At 31.5% G+C, this 21,647-nt stretch overlaps 2 protein-coding genes across 2 annotated transcripts; one reads left to right on the plus strand and one right to left on the minus strand.

Annotated features, from left to right (window-relative positions):
- Positions 5,969–14,346, plus strand: LOC109331783 (biotin carboxylase 1, chloroplastic-like). The gene is made up of 17 exons (XM_019566493.1): positions 5,969–6,065; positions 6,139–6,228; positions 6,329–6,669; positions 7,256–7,397; positions 8,524–8,622; positions 8,741–8,797; positions 9,489–9,560; positions 10,424–10,513; positions 10,752–10,811; positions 11,256–11,441; positions 11,584–11,676; positions 11,748–11,829; positions 12,057–12,163; positions 13,006–13,081; positions 13,282–13,328; positions 13,443–13,505; positions 14,120–14,346. Exons 2-17 carry the CDS (start codon positions 6,166–6,168, stop codon positions 14,153–14,155), a joined length of 1,614 nt encoding a protein of 537 aa, XP_019422038.1. The 5' UTR covers positions 5,969–6,065; positions 6,139–6,165; the 3' UTR covers positions 14,156–14,346.
- On the minus strand, positions 15,082–19,115 carry LOC109330948 (U-box domain-containing protein 35-like). The gene is made up of 9 exons (XM_019565211.1): positions 18,987–19,115; positions 18,627–18,748; positions 18,023–18,246; positions 17,799–17,853; positions 17,158–17,443; positions 16,910–17,011; positions 16,326–16,733; positions 15,291–16,064; positions 15,082–15,195 (listed from the first exon to the last, which is right to left on the minus strand). Exons 1-9 carry the CDS (start codon positions 19,113–19,115, stop codon positions 15,088–15,090), a joined length of 2,208 nt encoding a protein of 735 aa, XP_019420756.1. The 3' UTR covers positions 15,082–15,087.

Here is a 21,647-nt window from a genome sequence, read left to right on the forward strand (position 1 = left end):
GAACAATTAGATTCAATATGTGTGCAGAACAACGTACATGAAAGAATTGTCCATCACAAAACAATGAGTTTTCCACCATAAACTTATTTTTCAATTGCTCTTGCATGACATCATTGGAGGAAGCATTATCCAAAGTTAGAGAAAAAATATTTTTGTCTATACCCCATTCATTCAAAAATTCAAGTATCTTCTTAGACAATTCAGATCCAATATGAGGGGGAGGCATGTGATAAAAGGATAATTTTACTTCTTAGCTTCCAATTTGAATCAACATAATGAGCAGTCAAACAAATATAACCCTCAATTGTACAATCTGTCCATAAATCAGAAGTTAGAGATATCCTAGTAGGAATGCTATACATCTCTTTTTTAAGCTTGTATTTTTCTATCATATAGATTCTCATGACATCAGCCTTAGCCGTATTTCTCGAAATAGGAATAGAATCTGGATTCAAGTAGTTAATTAAGCATCTAATCTTCTTAAACTCAGCAAATTTAAAAGGTAAATCATGTTCAATAATTGTAGAAGCTAACATATCACGTACCACCATTTGATCAATCTTTCGAGACATCAATTTTCCTTCCTTATCCATAAATATTTGATCAATATCATCATGTCTTATTTTGGTACATCTTCCTCTATGACGACATAAATGTGATGTATCATAGTCTTTGCCATCACTAATCCCACATCTATATATGGTTTTGCAACCATTGCATTTAGCCCTCTCAATCCCGTCATCTCCAACTCCTATCTTGGGTGAAAGATTTTCATACATCGGAAGTTAGAGATTTAGACAGTTTGTTTCTCTTACCCAATTCAACCGATTGAGATTCTTGAATATCATCTTCAACGTCTTCCATCTCATTATCAATATTAATAGGATTTGAATTATGACCTTCCATATTAATTGTTGTCCAAAATAACTACAAAACATACAAAATAAAGTTAGCATTATGTGAATATTAATAGGCTACAAAACATACAAGATAATATATTTGATGAAAGGCAAGCAAAAATTGATGAGCTCAAAGAAAAGACAAATTATTACATTACACAGCAGCTCATTCAGGTGATTGTTTGAATTCAGTCCTCACTTTATTTGATGCCATTTGGAGCAGAGGAAATAAATTTGGAGTTTTAGTTTGTTAATGCTAGATAATATCAAAATCTTAATGTGGAAGACACATCGTTGGTGACAATGCATTATTTAACAGGGTTATGGGTTGATACAATTTCCACATCACACAGAATTCCAGCAACCATTGGGTCCTCAGCAAAGGATTTTGTAATGGTCTTAGCATATGCTAGGAAGCTCCCTCGCCCTTCAAATTCACAATTTTAATGCACCTTCAAAATCTCCATATGTCACTATATATTTGCAAAAAATATATATGTAAAAAACTCATCTCTCTCACATTAGTATCATTGTACTAATGAATCATTACACCCTCTCTAAAACCAAACTCATTCTCACATATGCTCTTAGGAATTTTAACAAACAGTTAGTGTGCAAGTTTTAGTAAAACAAAAGTATATTAAATATAAAGAAGTAGATGTCAAACAAAACAGCTTTAACACAGAAACATTGTGAGATAACGGAATTAGGGTGTTAATGGAGTAAGAAATGGAGATCAAACAAAACAATTTTAACATAAAATAGAACCTGAGCAGTGAGTAGTGAGCTGAAAAATGGATGCTAAGAGAGCCTGAGGTCGGTATGCTAAGAGAGCTAGAAAGTGGAAAACAGATTTGTAGTTTATTGGTTTATGGCTTTTTGCACAATGCAAGTGTGAAGTGTGAAGTGATTTGTGGTTTATGCTAAGAGAGAAGTAGTTTAATGGTTTATGGTTTATGTTAAGAGAGCCTACCAGTTGTCACGCCCTATGCACAGCACAATGTCACACACTTTAGTTTTTTATTTTTTAACAATGGCCCGCCGGCCCAGCTCTCATTGGTCTGTCTAAAAAACGGGCTACTAAAACGGGCTGACTATGAGTTTTTGGGCTAAAATCCTCAGCCCGGCCTGCTAAAAATAGTTATCCGCACGGGCTGGCCCGTCGAGCCAAGCCCATATTGCCACCCTACTTACACCACTAGGCTAATGCATTGTTGATAGATTATGTATCTATTGATAATATATATTCTAATAATTCATTTAATATTGATAATACATGTATTTTTGTCTAATAATTATATGTTATCGATTTTAATGAGCAAGAAAAGATTAGTTTGAGATGTCAATTTCAACATTTTAGTCTTAGAGTTATTAGTCATTCAACTTTAAAAAACTCTCAACCATATATTGTTAGTCATATCTTGTTTTATCAAATTATTCATTTTATCTTAACTATTGTGGTTGAGCTAACATATATAACTAAATATCATTTTCAAGATCATAAAACCAAACAAAATTAGGTAGGAAGATAAAAGATGAATTTATTACACACAATATAGTGATTAATATTGGAAAGGAAATAACTGAAAATTTTATCATTAACTAACTCAATTTGAGTTACAAATTATAACTAAATATTATTACCCCTCCTAAAGTTTAGATCAAGAACTGCCACTGGATGGATTAATGAACTTTTGAATATATTCACATATTCTTCCCAACCATTATGATATTCATAATTAATCATGTCAAATGTCTCCCAAGTTTACTCATATTTTTCACATGCATTTATTAATAATTTATCAAATAATTCATTAATGTAACATTTATATTCTATTTATAATTGTTATACTATTTCATAATTAAAGAGCATGTTTTTATAACAAAAAAAGAGAGAATGTTTTAACCCAAAAAAGTAAAATCAAATTATAATTCAATATAAATTTCCTAATTATAATGTGATTTTTTATTTAAAAACTCTTGTATTGCACATATTATAAAATTAACACCTTTGGAATTTAACAATATAATTTTACCAAGCTCTTTTAATAAGTATGAACTATATTTTTTTTATTTAGATTAATTTCACTATTATTTCTCTATAATTAATTTTTATTATTATCATCACTAATAGTATTTTCAAAACTTTGTCGCGTTGGAGTTTTTGACTATTGGACCTGTTGGAAATTGTTATTATGTTTTTTGTAGTTGAAACATAGAAAACACACTTTAATGCCCAATTCTAGAATTAATTGGTCTATAAATTAGAGATTTAGATCCGGGAGTCGATTTAATAATTAAGGTATTAACACTCATCCATCTGTAATAAAACGGTACTTTCACTAATTGCATGAATTATTTTATGCCATTGGTTTGTTTAAATACTTTATGTATTAAAAGGAAAAATATTTTATTATTATTTTTTTGTCTGACAATATAGGATCTTGCTACCACGTATTCATATGAGCAATAGAAAATCAAGACTACATAGTTCTTGTTTAAAAATGGTTAAGTGTTTTGATTAAAAAATAGGAATTGTTTGAATTTGATTGAGAAGAACTAATAGGCGAAGAGTAGTCGATATTGATTGTTTACACTCTTTCGACTTTGATAAATGAAAATCATCAAAATCATTTATCGGTTTGAAACAGAGAGAAAGATAGAACACGAGTCGCATTCTCACTATCAAATTCCCAAAAAAATAATGAAAACATTTTTTTTATCATTAAAGAAATAAAAAATAATAATCAATAATATTAGAAAAAACACGAGTTATTAACTCTTAGAAGTAGGAGGAAACAATAATGATGAGAGAAAACTAATTGTAGATAAAGATAAGATGGAGGAAACAATATTATTCGTCTTAGTTTTGAGAATAACCTTTTAAACACAATAACAAAATAATGTATCAAATCAAATGAGAAGGAATATTAAATCATAGAGATTACATTTTTTCTTTCTTAATTATGTATTTAATTAGATTTAACTTTTACAACAAAATCATAATATAGAACAATAAATTTTACAACAAAACAAAGTGGAGTCACAAATTTAATTCGTAGTTATTCACAATGAAAGTGTTGATAATGAACATACAAAGGATCTTCATACAAAAATAAAAAAATGAAGATGATATATTATGATGATGATTATACATTGATATACATAATTCTTTTTAAACTTGAGTCTATACTATCATTATGATAAACTAAATGATATTTTTTGATAGTGCCTAAATGTTTATATATTAAAGTGGAGTCGCAAATTACAGTGTTAGGAAGTAAGAGTCCAATATGTATGAATTATTTTAATAAATAAGTTATGTTAAAAATCATATAAGTAGAATTGACATCACACCTCAACTCAACCATAATGCATTAGATATAGGAAATAGTTGAATTGAACATAACAAGTGTGTTAAAAAAATTATACATTAATATCATTATATATATATATATATATATATATATATATTTAAAAATAGGTTAAATTTTAAATAAATATTTTGTTATATTATATACGTCGACCCGCCATAACCCGCATCCTGCTTAGGGCAGATTTAAGCTACAATGTGATATACAAAATTATACCCAAACTTTAATAGCTCGGACCCTATATGGACTCACCCGAACTCGTCCAAATAGTCCATTTTGATAGCTCTAATAACTCAATAATATTAAGAGTCAACACTCATTTTGATCATGAGAAAATAAAAAACCAAACCACTAGTCAAAGGTCATGATTGTGAGTCAAAATAATTTCTATTATGAGTAATAAAAATGTTAAAACTTACATTTAATATTTTTGAGACAATTTTGAATTTGAATTTTCAGAGACCAAATTGATTCACAAAAAAAAATTAAGGGAATAAAATAGGGTTTTGTTTGCTTTCAACAAATGGTTTCTATTTCTATTTTATGTTTTCATTTGCAAAAACAATTTCTATTTCCATGTTTTCATTTCCTCAAAACATATTTGTTATTATCATTTTTTCATTTCCAAAACTCTTCCCTCTAAACTTCATAAATGAAGATAATTATTATTGCAACTAATTCAATTCTAAATTTTAATCAGTAAAATTATTAAGCCACTAATTTTATAGGATGTCTTCATATTTTATAGTTGTATTTTTGTTTCTAGTAGATTTTATGTCAACAATACATTGAACATATTTAATTATTGGACTTGGTCATTAGCTATCACAAGGACATTAGCTATCACAAGGACATGTAGAATGTCATAACTCATAACGAGTATCATGTATTTGCAACTCATCTCCAAAAAGTTAAAATAAATTAGTAACATTTAAATGACTATTATTTAATTCATATTTCATCCCAAAGTTATAATTATCACTCTCAATATCAAACTATTTCAACAATACATTAAGATAAGCAACCAGAAACTATTATGGTTAGAGAAATAAATAAATTGAAGATGTGTTGTGATTTGAATGATTGAGATACTTATTGATTGATTTTGACATTGTATTGATTAGTAGAGAGAATAATTAATAAAAAATATTCTCTACATTCCATATATTTTGATGTTTAAGGTTATGCTACACATAATTTAAAAAATATTAAATTATATTAAAAATTAATATCATTTAACTAAAATAATCAAATTTAATGCACATCGAAAATTCAATTAAAAAGATATGGAAAAAGACATGAAAAAGAGGAGTAATAAATAAGAGTATTATTAAAAATAAAGTATAAATGTGTATTTAGTTTATAATATATTAAAAGGTTTGAAATAACATAAAAAATATTAAAACATCAAAAAATGCAAAACGAATGAAATGAAAAAGTGTTAAATGTTAAAAAATTAAAAAATATAAAAGCTTCGTTATGGAAAAGTTGGAGATGTTATTTTTCCATTTTCAAATTTTCCAAAAATAAAACTCATACTTTATGAAATAGTAAATGAAAACAATAATGTATTTTACCGTTTTTTGTGAATTTATTGAAAATGGAAAATAGAAATTATAGAAAGATACATACACCTAGGTCTTACTCAAATATTAATATTAAAGATTCAGATTTAGGCGGAATTGTCAAGCTCCCCAATCCTCGTTTCCATCGCCACAAACCCAACCCACTCCAACAAAAACATCATTTCATTTCATTCCTCAATAAACATAACCTAACTTTATTATTCACCATAGCATAGGTATATATTATTCAATCCCAACCTTATATTATATATAAATATAAATATACACACACATTCTACTCACTTTGTTTCTTTTATTCTTAGGAAAATGGAGGCCACAATGTCAATGTCTGTATGCAAATCTCTTCACTCCCCTTCTTCTCCTATCACAGTAAGTTACAAATATTACTGAATTAACATTATTTATTTATTAACCATATACTTTTACATTTTCTGAATCTGATTCCTAATTCAAAATGATAATTTAAAAGGGTTTATTTGGAGGAATCAAGGGTTCTGAATGCAGAAGCTTCTTAGTTAGAACCAATAAGGTGAATTTTCCTAAGCAAAATGTTAACAAGAAAGGAGTTAGTTACAAACAAGGGCAACATAAAACGCAGCGTTTTGGGGCTCTTGCTGCTACTTGTCGTGGTGGTGGTGGGGATAAGATTCTGATTGCGAATCGAGGCGAGATCGCGGTTCGTGTGATTCGTACTGCTCATGAGTTGGGGATACCTTGTGTGGCAGTGTACTCAACTATTGATAAGGATGCACTTCATGTTAAATTGGCTGATGAGGCTGTTTGCATTGGCGAAGCGCCGAGTAGTCAATCGTAAGTTACATTGCAGAATTTTGATTTCTTAGAGAGTTTCTATGTTACCTTGATTGATATATACACAAAGAATGTCATTGGATGTGAATATCGTAGTGAATATTTAAGAATACATATGAGATTTTTTGTTGTAAAAGTTTCTATTTCTATGTAATATTAGGACAAATTTGATTTATGTGTGTGTGAATTTGAGTGAATATCGAGATACTATGTGTTTTAGGTTAGAGTAGAGAAATGTATGTATGTGATTGTAGTCCAAAATGTTGTCTAAATATGTTGTATAAATAGAAGAACTTGTAAGTGATAGAATTTCATCATTAATAGTTAGTAATAAGAATAATTCGGGTTATGCTTTGGTTTAATGGTAAGGTTGATGCATTGTGACATAGAGGTCTTTGCTTGTGGTGTGGAGTAATGTTGTAAAAATTTGATTCCATTCCCACCTATTTGGAGTGTTGTGTACCGGGCTGCCTTTTCCTTTTATTTATATTATGCATGTAATTAATCCAAATCCAAATTAATGAAATTATTTAATTTGCAACAAAAGTTGTTAAATTAATTCTATTGCCTTTTACTTTATGTGCAGGTACTTGCTGATCCCGAATGTCCTTTCTGCTGCTATTAGCCACAAATGCACGATGTTGCATCCTGGATATGGTTTTCTTGCTGAGAATGCGGTGTTTGTTGAGATGTGCAGAGAACATGGAATCAATTTTATTGGGCCTAATGTGAGTACTCTATGTGCAATTTGTAGAATATCCTGCTTGTTTGTTATTGTTTAATGACTGAATTAATTTAATGCCTTATGATTGAGCTTGCAACTTTAACTGTCAAAACTCCAATTTGGTTGAACAAGATTGATTTGAGCTTTTCTATTCGATCTTAAAGCCAGCTTCTGCCTGAAGTATCGCACATGAACCTTATTATTGCCTGAAACTGATGTTAATTAATAGAAAAAATGATACTGTATGATGAGGATTACTATTTATCCAGGGCGACCACTTCAAACATTGTTCTTTAGCAAGTAAGCAAGTGGTTGCCCAGCGTGCCATCCCTAAAATAATAGTATTCTCAACCCCTAGTCACATGTCTGATTAATATTCAATATTTTCATAAATAATTGGTGACTTTTAGGCATTTTCTAGCTATGAAGCACAGATACGGATACGTTTATCGGACGATGCGTATCCGATACGTCGACACAAATTTTTTCTAAAATATAGGATACGATGCGTTTAGGGATACATGTATAAAATAGTAAAAAATACATAAAATATGATAAAATTATAAGTGTAAATCAAAATATTCAAAGTAGAAAATATAATAGAAATTGCAAATATTGTCCTCCGAAATTCCAAGTACCAAAACTAGAAAATATAGTGGAATAATTTATAAAATTGCTTAAATAAGTTGGTTTTTGCTTGATTATTGGGATGTTGCTTAGCTAGGATAAAACATATTATATCTTATCCTATTTCTTTGTTGAAAACGTATCAAATACATATCTTCATCTTTATTTTTTTATTTTAATTTTTGGATACTCTACGGATACGTATCCTTCACGAATCCGAGTGTATCCGTGTCAGATACGTGTCCGACACCGATACGTGGGAGTATTCAACGAATCCTAAAATCAGAGTTTTCCAGCATATGCCATATCAAAAGTGGCTTTGAAATTATCTGTTATCCCCAAATTTTATTTGATTTTAATATATTAGTATTAATGTTTAATAATTTTTTTCTGTCAGATATAAACTACTTCTTTAATCATAATTTTGTACGATAACATTCATGGTTCAAATATTTCCCTTTCCAAGTATTTAGTAAATCTGAATATTTAGTTTAAACTTTCAGCCTGACAGTATTCGGGTTATGGGTGACAAAGCAACTGCCCGGGAGACAATGAAGAAAGCAGGTGTTCCCACTGTTCCAGGAAGTGATGGGCTTTTACAGGTATCATATTAGAGACTCAGTTGTATATATATCTTCAAATAATTCTAATATAAATAATAATGTTGAGTTTAATTCGTCCTTTATAACATCAATTTGATGAAATGAATTAATGTAACAGAGCACAGAAGAAGCTATCAGGCTCGCACATGAGATTGGGTTCCCCGTGATGATCAAGGTAGAATGCCTTATTACTCTTTTCGTAAACTTGTGCCTATTTGATGTCACTTTTGCTTTTTCTGGTTCACATGTATATTCCACTCATACTTACATTTACATTTCTGGTTCAAGTCAAATTCTCATACATTTTTCCTTCCTTACTCTCTATTCTCCAATCAGTAAAGATAAATGTGATATTGAAATATTAATCAAAGTAAACTTTATTTTATGATTAATCCAAATTTCTTGTGGAAATCAGGTATCTTAAATTTATTGTCAGTATCAACCAAAGTACAAACTTTTTTTTTAACAAAACAAAGAAAAAAAACCTTATCTTCTAATAAGGCCATCCACAATCATGTTTCAGGTTGCTTTCAATGAAACAATGACCAATTTTATGTGCTTTGCTAAAATGCTAAGTCATCCATTCTTTGCAATGACGTTAAAACTGTAATTTGGAGATTGTAACGAGTTGCAAGTATACACTTACTAGTGACTACCATGATTATATTACTCAGTTCAAGATTAATTGAAAAAAAGAATATTTATTAGTCTGATATAATCTATTTTATGATTCATTTCACTGGTGATATAACTGATTAAAGAGGCCATATAAATCCTTAGTATAGTTTTTTTTGGTGATAAAAAATCCTCTATATAGTCTTATTTAGCTGATTTATGCACACTGACAAAGTTATCATGTTTCTTAGGCAACAGCAGGTGGCGGAGGACGTGGCATGCGTCTTGCTAAAGAACCTGATGAGTTTGTGAAGTTGTTACAGGTATTGTTAGTCATTCTATGCTAAATCACTTGTGAAATGAGTAAAGGCCAGAAAGGGATTTTGGTTATAACAAACATTACCTACGTGGCAAGGAGTGTGAGAAAGCTAGAAATATGTCTTAGAAGATAGAATAGGGAATGGAGAGGGCATAACAGGGTTTTAAGTGGTTTTGGGGTGGCCTAGGCCAGGGGCAGAGTTGCATCTAGCTTCTTTGATATTTTATTTCTTTCTCTTCTACATACATCTGAATCAAGAAATTTTATGTTATCTTCCTTATGATTGGAGCTTTGCACCTTGAATTTTTCTCTACATTTCCTTAGCAAATACCAGTTCCTATCATATTTCCACCTGAATGGAAGTACGTTTTCTCCTATACTGTCCAATAGTTTTCATTGTTTAGTTTCTTACCTGTTATAATAGGCGAAGATAGTTAAAAGCTATAATGGGTAACCTTCAACTCAAATTAATTTATAAATATAGTTGCCATGCCATGATTATCAAATTTACCTATAATCTGGTTAAAGCAAAAAAAACTGAAGAAACAAAAATTACTTGCACCTTGTGTATGTTTTTAGCATATCTATTTTCAAACAAAGTAATGGATCAATAGTTTGCAATGATTTGCCTTGGAGCAATAGGTAGAGCAAGATCTCCTCTAGTTTGTATGTTACAATACTTATGATGGCATTATACCATCTTTGTAGCTGAAGCAAGTTTTTGGGCCATACCATTAGAATGCAAACAAAGCTGGCATTATTCTGCTTGTAAATATTTGTAGTCTTGTAGAGTCTATCCCACTGACGAGGAATAGATATGTGCCTTTTTGGTAAAAAATATAATAATTCAATTTCATTGCTTTGTAGCAAGCTAAGAGCGAAGCAGCTGCTGCCTTTGGCAATGACGGTGTTTATCTTGAGAAGTATGTTCAAAACCCAAGGCACATTGAGTTCCAGGTAGTGTTGTCCATTTTTCTTATTGAAATCTATAATTTGATTTTAATGAAGCCTGGGGATCAGGTGAAAGACTTCAATTTAATTTTTCTTATGATTGCTAATGATTGCTTGCATTTATGATATTATATCGTGTTTTTTTCTTCCAAATTTCCATTTTTAGAATCCACTTTACAGTTTAACCTGTCTTGTTTTGTTACTTTTTATAAGTCATCTATCTCTCTGCTTCATGGCTTTACAGGTTCTTGCAGATAAATATGGTAATGTCGTTCACTTTGGAGAACGTGATTGCAGCATCCAGGTACTTTGAATTCTCACCTGCCTATATCTGTGTAGTTTGTGAAATTGTTACTTATATTACCATAATACTACTCTCATCTTTATTATATTAAATGATATTTAACAAAATACGATAATCTGTGTTCTGTAAACTTGATGTAATTTCTGTCCTTGAGGAATTGAAGATGAGAAACTAAATGTAAAGTGTTTAACACACACACATATATACATATATATATATGATGTGTATTTTAGACTAGAGTATAACTGTCTGTAATCATTATGCGCATAAATGATTAAATTAAAGTTCAGCTGAAATTGAAGTAACTGCCATAGCTGTTTTAGTTCTGTGTGGAATCTCACATGTAACCTATTGGTGTTCTGATTATTTATTAATCTATTTTGAAATCCTGTTGCAAGAGATCCTACATGAAATAATTGTTCTGTTGATTGTGATTGTTCACAGAGGCGTAATCAGAAACTGCTGGAAGAAGCACCATCTCCTGCATTGACCCCAGAGTTGCGGAAGGCAATGGGAGATGCAGCAGTTGCAGCGGCTGCATCTATTGGTTACATTGGTGTTGGAACAGTTGAGTTCCTATTGGATGAAAGGGGTTCCTTTTACTTCATGGAGATGAACACTCGTATTCAGGTTGAAATACACTTGTTATAGATGTCTAGTATGAAATGAGTCCAATACATTATGTCAGGCTTTCAATTTTGGTAGTTATGCCAAATCATTTCCTTTATTTCTTTTCATTTTTATGTTTTTGGGGGTGGGTTGGTGGGATCAGGTTGAACATCCTGTCACAGAAATGATTTCCTCTGTTGATTTGATAGAAGAGCAAATTCTTGTAGCCATGGGAGAAAAACTTCGATACAAACAGGTACTAAAGGAGTTATTTTACTTGAAGTTGTGATTCTTTAGAATCTTGCTCTTATTGTAGTTTTTCTTCAGGAGGATATTGTGCTCCGAGGACATTCTATCGAATGCCGTATCAATGCAGAAGATGCATTTAAGAATTTTAGACCTGGGCCAGGTATCTTGATGTATCAGTGGTGTGTTTTTGCAAGCTTGTATTAAAAGATGCAACAAATAATGACATTCAACATGAATTTTGCAAACGTATTCTACATTGGTGTTAGAACCATTGAGTTCATTTAAAAATGATTTACGAAGTATTAGGTATTTTATATTTTACGGTTTTGGTTTATATTTTATTTGTAGGTTTTCTAAACACAATAATTTTCTCTTATCAAACAACAGGTAGAATTACAGCATACTTGCCATCTGGAGGTCCATTTGTCAGAATGGATAGCCATGTTTATCCCGATTATGTGGTTCCTCCAAGCTACGACTCCCTTCTCGGAAAGGTGTGCCAGTTTGTGTCTCTTTCATATCATTGATTTATCATCCCGTCTGAGTTGCTATACTGCATGATTTATGTCTTCGTGTTACACATGAGGAGTAAATGCATGTAACCTCTCTATATCTAAATCATCTAATGCAACCATTAATTTATACAAACATATATTAATCATATAAGTAATGACTCTTTTATGCGAATATCAGCATTTTTATTTTGGAATTGTTTCTCATTTCCTGATAAAGTTTGTTTCTTCTACATGTTTGGATTTTTTTTGAATTTAAACAATGATAGGCTATAGCTAGATACTAGTCAGGTGATGACTTGATTCACTTGTGAGTTTAACATTAGCTGATGTACAAGCGATGGCTTATTTAGTTGTATAGGGTTGCTTTCAATCTGAGTGGGTTTGGTAAGCCACCAATGCAAATGGATAGTGTAATTGTTGGAAATGAAAATGATTTATTGATATATGATTTGCAATTGATTGTCTGTATAAAGCAAGTCTCTCCACCCATCCAAAGATAAGGCTTTCTCTAGTTCATGATTGATGTCAAAAATTAAATTTATCAGATGCGATAGTCTTTGTTCCACACCTAAGTAAGTGGAAAGAATGACTGGACGAAAATAGCAATAAAGAAAAGGGTTCAAAGAATTCAATGAGCGTGATATAATATTCTAAATACGACTTTCACCTTTTATTCAACGGAACAGGATCTAATATAAACTTGTTTGCTCTTTTATATGCTGTGGTTACGAGGACGTGGATGCAATACCACGGACTATCTGAGAAGTGCTCATTTTATTTGAAAACCTTTCTCATGTATTGACTTTGTGAACTTTTTGTAGCTGATAGTATGGGCTCCAACAAGAGAAAAAGCAATTGAACGCATGAAAAGGGCACTTGATGACACTATTATCACAGGTAAAATAATATGTTTTTTAGGATCGTGATTATTCCATTAGATACCTGTACTTGGTGTAAGTCAATTGCATACCATATGCACCTTGTTCAACACACTTTTCAGAAAGAAAAGTGAAATTTTGTTAGCTTTGGTTGTTATTGTTGTTTTAAATCCTTCAAATTCTGTGATATATAGTTAATAATTAATTTTGTTGTTGCAGGAGTTCCTACAACAATTGATTATCATAAACTTATCCTTGACATTGAGGTGGGTGCTTCTTTCTGTCATTTTTGTGCCAAACATGCTATATAACAATATTTGCTGGTAGTCAGAGCTCAGAAGTTAAATGACTAATATGGAATAATCTTCAATGTATTACAGGATTTCAGAAGTGGCAAGGTTGACACTGCTTTTATTCCAAAGCATGAGGAGGAGTTGTCAATGGTGAGCAAGAACCTAATATAGCCCTGATAATTATTATTTCTTGTGGAATGGTTTTAAATTTTTTTACATGGTTTAATTACTCATTAGGTTTTTATATTTTCTGGTCTCTAAACTAAAAAAGCTTGTAACGGGTCTCTGTATGCATAACAAAATAATGCACTTTTCTGTTAGGGTTCTGGTAAGTGATCCGTCCACTTTTCTGTGGTTCCTTGATCTTTTTTTAGAAAAACTCAAATAAGTCCCTACACTGTTTCAGAACCTGGCAGAAAAGTGTATGAGACTCAATTACAAATTTCCTATGCATTGGTCCCCCCAACTACAGGCTTTTTTAATTCAAGGATATTTGTATTTCATGGCTTTGAAGTCTTCTCCTTCAAAACCTAACTTGCAAACAAACCCTTAGGGCTCGTTTGTGAGTTGGGTTTTGGAGGGAAATAGAAGACTTGTGAGCTATGAAATATTCTAATGAGATGACTCTGAAATCTTCAATTTCCCTCCCCAAAACTCAACTTGCAAATGGACCCTTGGAGTTTGCTTGCGAGTTAAATTTTGGAGGAGAAAACTTCGTAGTCTATGCTGACTTGTGTTTTATTCTATGTCCTCTTCAAATGCAGCCACCACAGAAGATTGTACCATCCAAAAGGGCATAAGAACTAACTAGCTTAGCTAAACTGCCTGATGCATAGGACTTTGTGATGCCACTCTTGGAAAGATTCGCTTTGCTGTAATAACTATGCTTGCATGTAAAAGTTTTTTAATGAAATTTTGATTATTAGTCTCACAATTCTATTTGTTCACATCATTATACTTGTAAAATTAATTAATTTTATGTTTGATTTTATTATCCAAACTATTTGTTAGTGCAATGAAGTGGGAATAACTCCTTGCATTTTTTTTCAAAATTATCCTTGTCTTAGTGCTTCAAGCTCTTTCTCTCGAGGATCATTGTCCCTAAACTAGTTAGTAACTCTTGTTTCAAGAGTTTTCTTTTGTCTTGTTAAAATAATAAAAATTTAGACTTTAGTTGTCAAGCTCTCAGTACAATAGTTATTTGAGTGATTTTTCTTGATGCCAAGTCATATATGCTCCATTTTTATCCTAAGAAAAAGTCACTGTAGTTAATCATCTAAAAACTCCCAATTATTTTTGTAAAATTTTACAAATATGTTTTGTAATTAATGAGACAATTTTTATGGATGAGATTTTGTGCAGTTTTCGTGAACAATGAAGGACCCTGACAGTACTTGTTTGCTTTACCTTTGTAAGAATGACATGCTAATTAGTAAGATCTCAGAATTGATACTGCATTTTGCAAGTTTGAGAATAATGTATAGATGTTACTTATTTTTTTAGAGAACAAATTATAGACTTCAGTTCCTCCTGATTCTGCTTAAAACCTATGTCAAAAGATTTGATAAATTAGCAAATGCATAAGACAAGGCTAAACTCCATTTCAATTCCTATTGGAATAGCTAAATACACTTCAGCAGTTTTTGCCTTCTTTCAAAAAGAATAAAAGAATAGTTTTTGTATGGTTACATTTTTGAGTTTCTTCAAACAGATAAAGAACCTCAAACTTTTATCAAATCATCCTTGTTGCAACAAAACTGTTATTATTACTATGTGAAGATGAGCTTGAGCGGCTTTCGTAACCGGACATACCAGACATTTGAGATTCACTCATATTATCCTACAAGAGAAACATGTGATGTAAATTGTAATGTAATGTTATGATTATATAACATATATTGAAAAAACAAGGTTTGATAAGTGACAATGACTCACTTGAACCGTGGATGAGAAAAATGCGGCACGCGAATAAGTGTTTCTTGGAGCGAATCCTGCACCAAACATCATCATCATTGGCAAGTTTTCTTCAGCGAAATCTCTTAGTTTATTGAGCTCAGGCAATACAACTTTCCCAAGATCAGGTCTATCTTTTTTTCTCATTTCTGCACACTGCAATGCGAGCTTAGCAAAATGCATAGCATGTTCAAGTGGCCAATCTTCAATTGCAGGGTCAAGCATCTCAGCAAAAGTACCCTTCTCAATAGCCCTTCCAACATGATGAGTCAACCCCATTGGTGGCTTGGCTGTTATGATCTGCAGTAGCATTATCCCAAATGAGTACACATCTGACTTGATTCCCAACATGCCTGTTTGCTGGTACTCAGGATCAATGTAACAGAATGTTCCGGCAGTTGATGTCATTCGATACTGTGTCACAGTGTCTGCGGTCGAAGGAGGAACAAGCCTGGCCAATCCAACATCACTGATCTTGCTCACGAAGTTGCGGTCAAGAAGAATGTTTCCAGGTTTTAAGTCACGATGCACCAGTGGTTCAGGCTTTGCCTGATGGAGGAAATTGAGGCCGGTGGCGATTTCTGCAGCAATTCTGAATCTTAGCTGCCAAGGAATTGCTGGTGACTTACCTCTCCTGAAGAGGCAGTCATCCAAGCTTCCATTAGCCATGTACTCGTACACTAGGCAACCATACTCAGGACAAGCTCCAAGGAGCAGAACCATGTTTGGATGTCTCATGCAACTCAACACTTCAACCTGCATGAGTCAAATGCCAAATTGATTGATTACCTCAAATGATATGCATGAAGATATCATGTTTCTTTCTAATTTTCTTCTTCATTTTAATCCGTGTTAGAATTAGTGTATTTAGTTTTCACAACTTATAATCAAAAGCTCGGCGAGAGTTTTCGGGAAGAAAAATATCCTTTGCTAAAAACTAATTTAACATGATTTTAGTGATTTACTTTTAGCAATTACATATGATCATGTAGATTGTTTTGTTTCCATTTTTCATACCTCTTGCTGAAACTGTGACCGTCCTTGAGCTGCATCTGGCTTTAGCACTTTTACTGCTACTGGTGTGTGATCTAGTTCACACCTATATACTGGCCCGTAACCTCCTTCGCCGATCTTGAGAGAGGGGGCAAAGTTGTTGGTTGCTTCTTCGATTTCCTCGATATCGTACCTTCTGTACCTGACAGGAGCATGTGAAATAGTATCCATTGTCTTCTTCTCATCAGATTCTCTGTTCATTCTTTGTTGTGCTTTTAATTCTGCAATTTTTTGGTTTGCTTCTTCTGCTTCCATTGCAACTTTAGATTTTGCTTTCTCCTTCTCAGCTGATGCCAATGTCGCTTCTTCAACCATTCGCGACTCTTCCATTTTCCTTTGTTCTTCTAATTTCCAATGCTGAAGTTCCATTGCCTGTTGGAAATCATGCGAATTATTAATATCATTCCTCAAACGACAAATCTTGTTTTAATTAGTTATGTGTTGCATAGAATACATGATCACACTCAAGAAGTGATATTCTTAGAACTTGTATGCTCGAACTAAAATCTCGAATTCGACAAAAAACGTTTAAAATCGTGAAGGTATACCTTTTGCTTTGCTGTGAGAGCTTCCTTACAAGCTGTACTGTACATTTCCATTGTCTGCTTCAATTCTAACTTCAGTCTCCTCATTTCAGCTTCAACATCATCCTATAATTTCAAAGTAGATATTTATTATTTTCTGTCATCTAAGCACATTTATGTCATAGAGCCATAAAAACTTGACCATTGAACCATTTAGATTAGAAAGGCACACAAGAATTAGACTACATATTTATCTTATACATTGTGCTTACCGACATTGATAACCTCGATGATGATGACATTGAGAATCTGCTGTCTTGTGAACAGAACGAGTAATCACCCTGATCAATTGATTTAGCACCTGAGAAAGATGAACCATAGCTTCTGGTATCATAATCTGAGCCCGATGAAAGCCTCCCAGAGTCCATTTCATCATAAAATGAAGGGAACATCCTGTCAATACTTGGCCTTCCACTGCTGACGAATGATATATCAGAATCAGGAATCGAGGACTCGTACGCTTTGTAATATGGTTTACCAGCTCTTGTGAAGGGTGACCTGTCCATAGAATATCAAGTTAGCTTAAACTTTCATCCTTCGTGACTCATATATGAGTTTGACCCATGTTTACTTGTTATGTTTATCTTAACTTAGAGTTTCTACATTAGATTTCCACTCTCATCAATGATGTTTGGACTTTATAGATCAATGCATTTCCTACAATATCTGCATTGTGTTCTGATCTAACTAGAGATGAATATTCATTGATATTCAACATTCATATGGCTTAAACTTCTTCACATTTTCAAAAGAAGACAAGTTTATGACTTCTCACAAAATCACTAAGGGTTCACTGGTCTTATGCAATGATTCTTATACTACCACTCTAATTAAGGATTTACAGGCTATTTACCTGATTTCATCGTCTGATAATCGGGGTGCACCATATATTGGTTTCTCTGTTGATGCTGTAATAAACACAAATACATAGTGTTAAGACTTATGAGTAATATTATCATTTTCCGAACAACTAAATGTTATGAGCAACATCCCTTAAAGATTTAGGCATTCAGCCCTTGTCGCTTCGATTAGTAAAAAATAAGTTACGAGATAAACATTAAAGAGAAATTGGCATACGTCGTGGTAGATGGTTGCGCATCAGTTGTGCATCCGTTCTTTCAGGACTAGGGGCAAGCTGATATTGTGGTTGTGATGCATTGTTACGGATTGTAGCTTTAGTAGTTAGTGGAGCAGTTGCAGATTTTACAGTTGAGATTTTTCCTTTGGAAATAATGTACACAGTGCAGAATGGTGGTGCCCCTTTTGACACCAAGTTTGGAATATCCGTTGTCCTAAATCTTCTGTCATACAAAAAATTAGTCAAAACTAAGATTCTGTTGTTTAAATAAATATATGTTCGAGTAAGAAAGGAAATGAAATGTTTCAGAACCATAAAATATAATAGTAGGATGATTCTAAAACCTTCTATTTTTCTTCCTTCTCCTCTAAAGTCCGACTCGCAAACCGACCGTAATACTAAAATATAATTCAGGACTAGCTATTTATCGAGTCAAGAATTATCCATGACAACTTTAATGCTAGTTTTAGGTTGTACTTGTACATTCATGCAATACACCTTTTTGTTTAGAAAGCAATTAATCTTGGCTTGCATGTATATAAGTATAATAAGCATATTTTGTTGGATTATGTTTGGTAAGAAGGAATGAATATAGTGAATTACCTGACAAGACCACTCTTTGATGGTGCCCCAAGTACCAGAAGCTCAATGGAATATGTTGTAACACTTTCTATTAATGCCTTAGTTACATCTGTGTCCTCCAACAATACCTCTTGGCATTGTATCTGTTGTAAAAATAGACAAATCATTGAATTAAAGGGCTTCATTTAGAAGAAGAAAAAAATTAGTAGAAATCATTTAAAAGCAAGCTCCTTCAATGGAGTAAATTTGATTGCTTATTTTATTACTGTAAGCATTCCTTCTATAATTCTTAGACAACTTTCACTCTAGGAGTTAACTTTTGAGGTTGAATTAGGTCTAGTCATTCTAATAAATGGAGCAAAATATGTTGGAAGTACTAACATTCTTTCGATTGCAGAAGACACGAAATGAAGCAAAAAGCTCCCTTGATTCATTGTACAGTTGTTGCTTGTATGCCCTAGCTACATCATCATTAGCATCAAGGGCTATCTGGCTTCCCACTGCACTCATAAATGGATTCAAATCAGTAATATGTGTTATATGCTACAAAGTGATTATTCTGATTAAAAGAGTCAAATAGTGGTAAAAGAATAGCATCATTCAATGATATATGCTTTTCTTCATTTGCTTATATTGGAAAAGGGACATAAAAAATGCTATAACACAAGCTTTTCATCAATAAATTCAAGCAATATATATATATATATATATATATATATATATATATATATATATATATATATATATATATATATATATATATATATATATATATATATATATATATATATATATATATATATATATATATATATATATATATATATATGGTTTAAACAAGAGTTTTCCACTTCTTAAAAGTAGGTAAGGTCCTATTTTTATGTTGCACAAAAAAACCTTAAACTGTGTAAGAAAAATCATCAATGATAGTTATCATACAGTTGCATCCTCCATGGGATGGAACTTTAGAAGGTCCTTAAATATCAGAATAAATAAAATCAGGAATACATTTGGTACAATGAGTTACAATGGTGAAACTAACTTATTATTTTTTTCCAAAACACATCTTTATAGAACTCCAAATTAGTGATGTCATATTAAACCAAGAAGACCTTTCTTTCTCAGAAGGAGCATGTCTTATCACTTATATGGCTCATGCACATATGCCATAATTTCGTGACATGGTTATTACATATAAAAGAAGATACATTTATTAAACATGTCACAACAAAGTCTTACAAGACATATAAATTATCTACTTGGTTAGCTTTTAAGAATACAATATAACACTTTCATATTTTTTGTAAACACCCAATTTTCTCTAGTCTATTTCTATAAAATAAAAAATATAGAAATTTCAAATAAAAAAATGATTTAAGAAAGGGTGAGAAGAATAATCCTACTATTTTTTTGAAGAATTTTCACCATACCAGGGATTTTGTAAATATTATTTGCGACTTTGTAAAAATATATTTATCATAAAAATGTATCTTGAAAATCTAATAGAAAGGTTATGGCTTGTGCCATATCTAGCTTTCTATTTCAAGAAGAGAAATGGTTGCGGATATTAGTATTTTCTCTTCTATTTATCAAAGTATGAAGTCAGTTAATAAGCAATGTGGTCTCTTATGTTATTAATTATCTTTTGAAAAATTAAAATAATTTCTTTAATTTATTCAACTCATTAATCAATCTTTAACCTAGAACTATGTAGTCTGCATCTCCCTCTTGTATCTATGAATGTGTAGGAGTAACATAAACTATTAGAGACACGAAAATAAAGAATATATTATTTTATTTTAATAATTACCTTTTTAATAAATTAAATTAAGAGTATAAAAATCTATACATATAGCAAAGATATTGTTTTAATAAGGATAAATGAGATGCTAATATGATCGATCTATAGTCGACTCATGTGCTTAAAACTTAGGTTCAGATAAGGACAAATGGCATGCTAATATCATCCTGTTTTCATAGGATGCTTGAAAAAAATTCATGTTTTTATTATTTTTTATTCAAGATAAAAAAATTGGGCAAATTGTATCTAGGTTTCTGCAATAGTGATAAGTTATTTTGGATTTACATCTTCTGAATTAGGATTTGAACTTTTTGTAACTGACACTCCCTTTTTCTTAAGATCTACCTCTAACAATTAATCCCTCGTCATTGTCCAAAGAATGAACTTCACGATCGTATTTTTATTCTGATAATAAATTAGATTTAACATCTTTAAAGGATAAGGTATCATTATTTTTATACAACATAATGTATTTGATGTGTTAATAGATATAAGGTAAAGAGACGACTGATAAAACAACTCTATCATCATCTTCAATTTTAACGTCAATATTTTGGAGATACATAATACTAGACTTAAACTCATCAATATGATATTTAATAGGAGTAACTTCAACCATTCGACTGCTCTAGGTAAGAACAACCCTCATTTGCACTCACTAAATAAAACTATTAATCTTGTCATCAAAAATTTTAATGTTGAATATAGTGGACATTTTGAAATTCTTAATTGAGTAAAAGTTCTGATATTAGTTGCTAGAGTATTAGCTCATGTGAAAGAACAAGATCATTTCAATCGAGAAGTAAAGAGAAACAAAGAAAGAAGCAAGAAAAAATGAACATACAATATTTTCATGAAAATACTCCCTCAATGAGAGAGGTAAAAAACCACATAATGTTAATCTTCTATACCAGTGGCCTCCTCCCTTTCATATACGGGGCTACATCTTATGGCCCAAAAAATGTGTCATTTCATGTGTCACTACTTATGATTGATCAGAAAAATACTTAATTATTAAACTTTAAACATAAATATATATTTTTTTTATCAATCATACCAAATGGCACATGGAGTGGCACATTTTGTGAGACAGAAAATGTACTTCTTCCATATACCACGAATAAATATTTGCTACCTTATAAAAACATAACACATTAACTTTAACATTGTTTCATATTTCACATCTTCTAATCTTACATTCTTTTTCCCTCGAAACACTCAAGATTTACAGTAACTCAATT

The sequence above is a fragment of the Lupinus angustifolius genome, chromosome LG17 (assembly GCF_001865875.1).
Source record: "Lupinus angustifolius cultivar Tanjil chromosome LG17, LupAngTanjil_v1.0, whole genome shotgun sequence".
NCBI lineage: Eukaryota > Viridiplantae > Streptophyta > Magnoliopsida > Fabales > Fabaceae > Lupinus > Lupinus angustifolius.

Excerpts from the sequence above, each read along its gene's own strand:
- LOC109331783 (XM_019566493.1), top strand. The coding sequence starts at position 6,166 with ATGGAGGCCACAATGTCAATGTCTGTATGCAAATCTCTTCACTCCCCT. Across the intron at positions 8,623-8,740 it reads GAAGTGATGGGCTTTTACAG|AGCACAGAAGAAGCTATCAG; the intron begins GTATCATATTAG and ends TTAATGTAACAG. Across the intron at positions 11,677-11,747 it reads AAAAACTTCGATACAAACAG|GAGGATATTGTGCTCCGAGG; the intron begins GTACTAAAGGAG and ends GTTTTTCTTCAG.
- LOC109330948 (XM_019565211.1), bottom strand. The coding sequence starts at position 19,115 with ATGAGTGCAGTGGGAAGCCAGATAGCCCTTGATGCTAATGATGATGTA. Across the intron at positions 18,247-18,626 it reads TCAAAGAGTGGTCTTGTCAG|AAGATTTAGGACAACGGATA; the intron begins GTAATTCACTAT and ends TTTGTATGACAG. Across the intron at positions 17,854-18,022 it reads GCGCAACCATCTACCACGAC|CATCAACAGAGAAACCAATA; the intron begins GTATGCCAATTT and ends TGTTTATTACAG.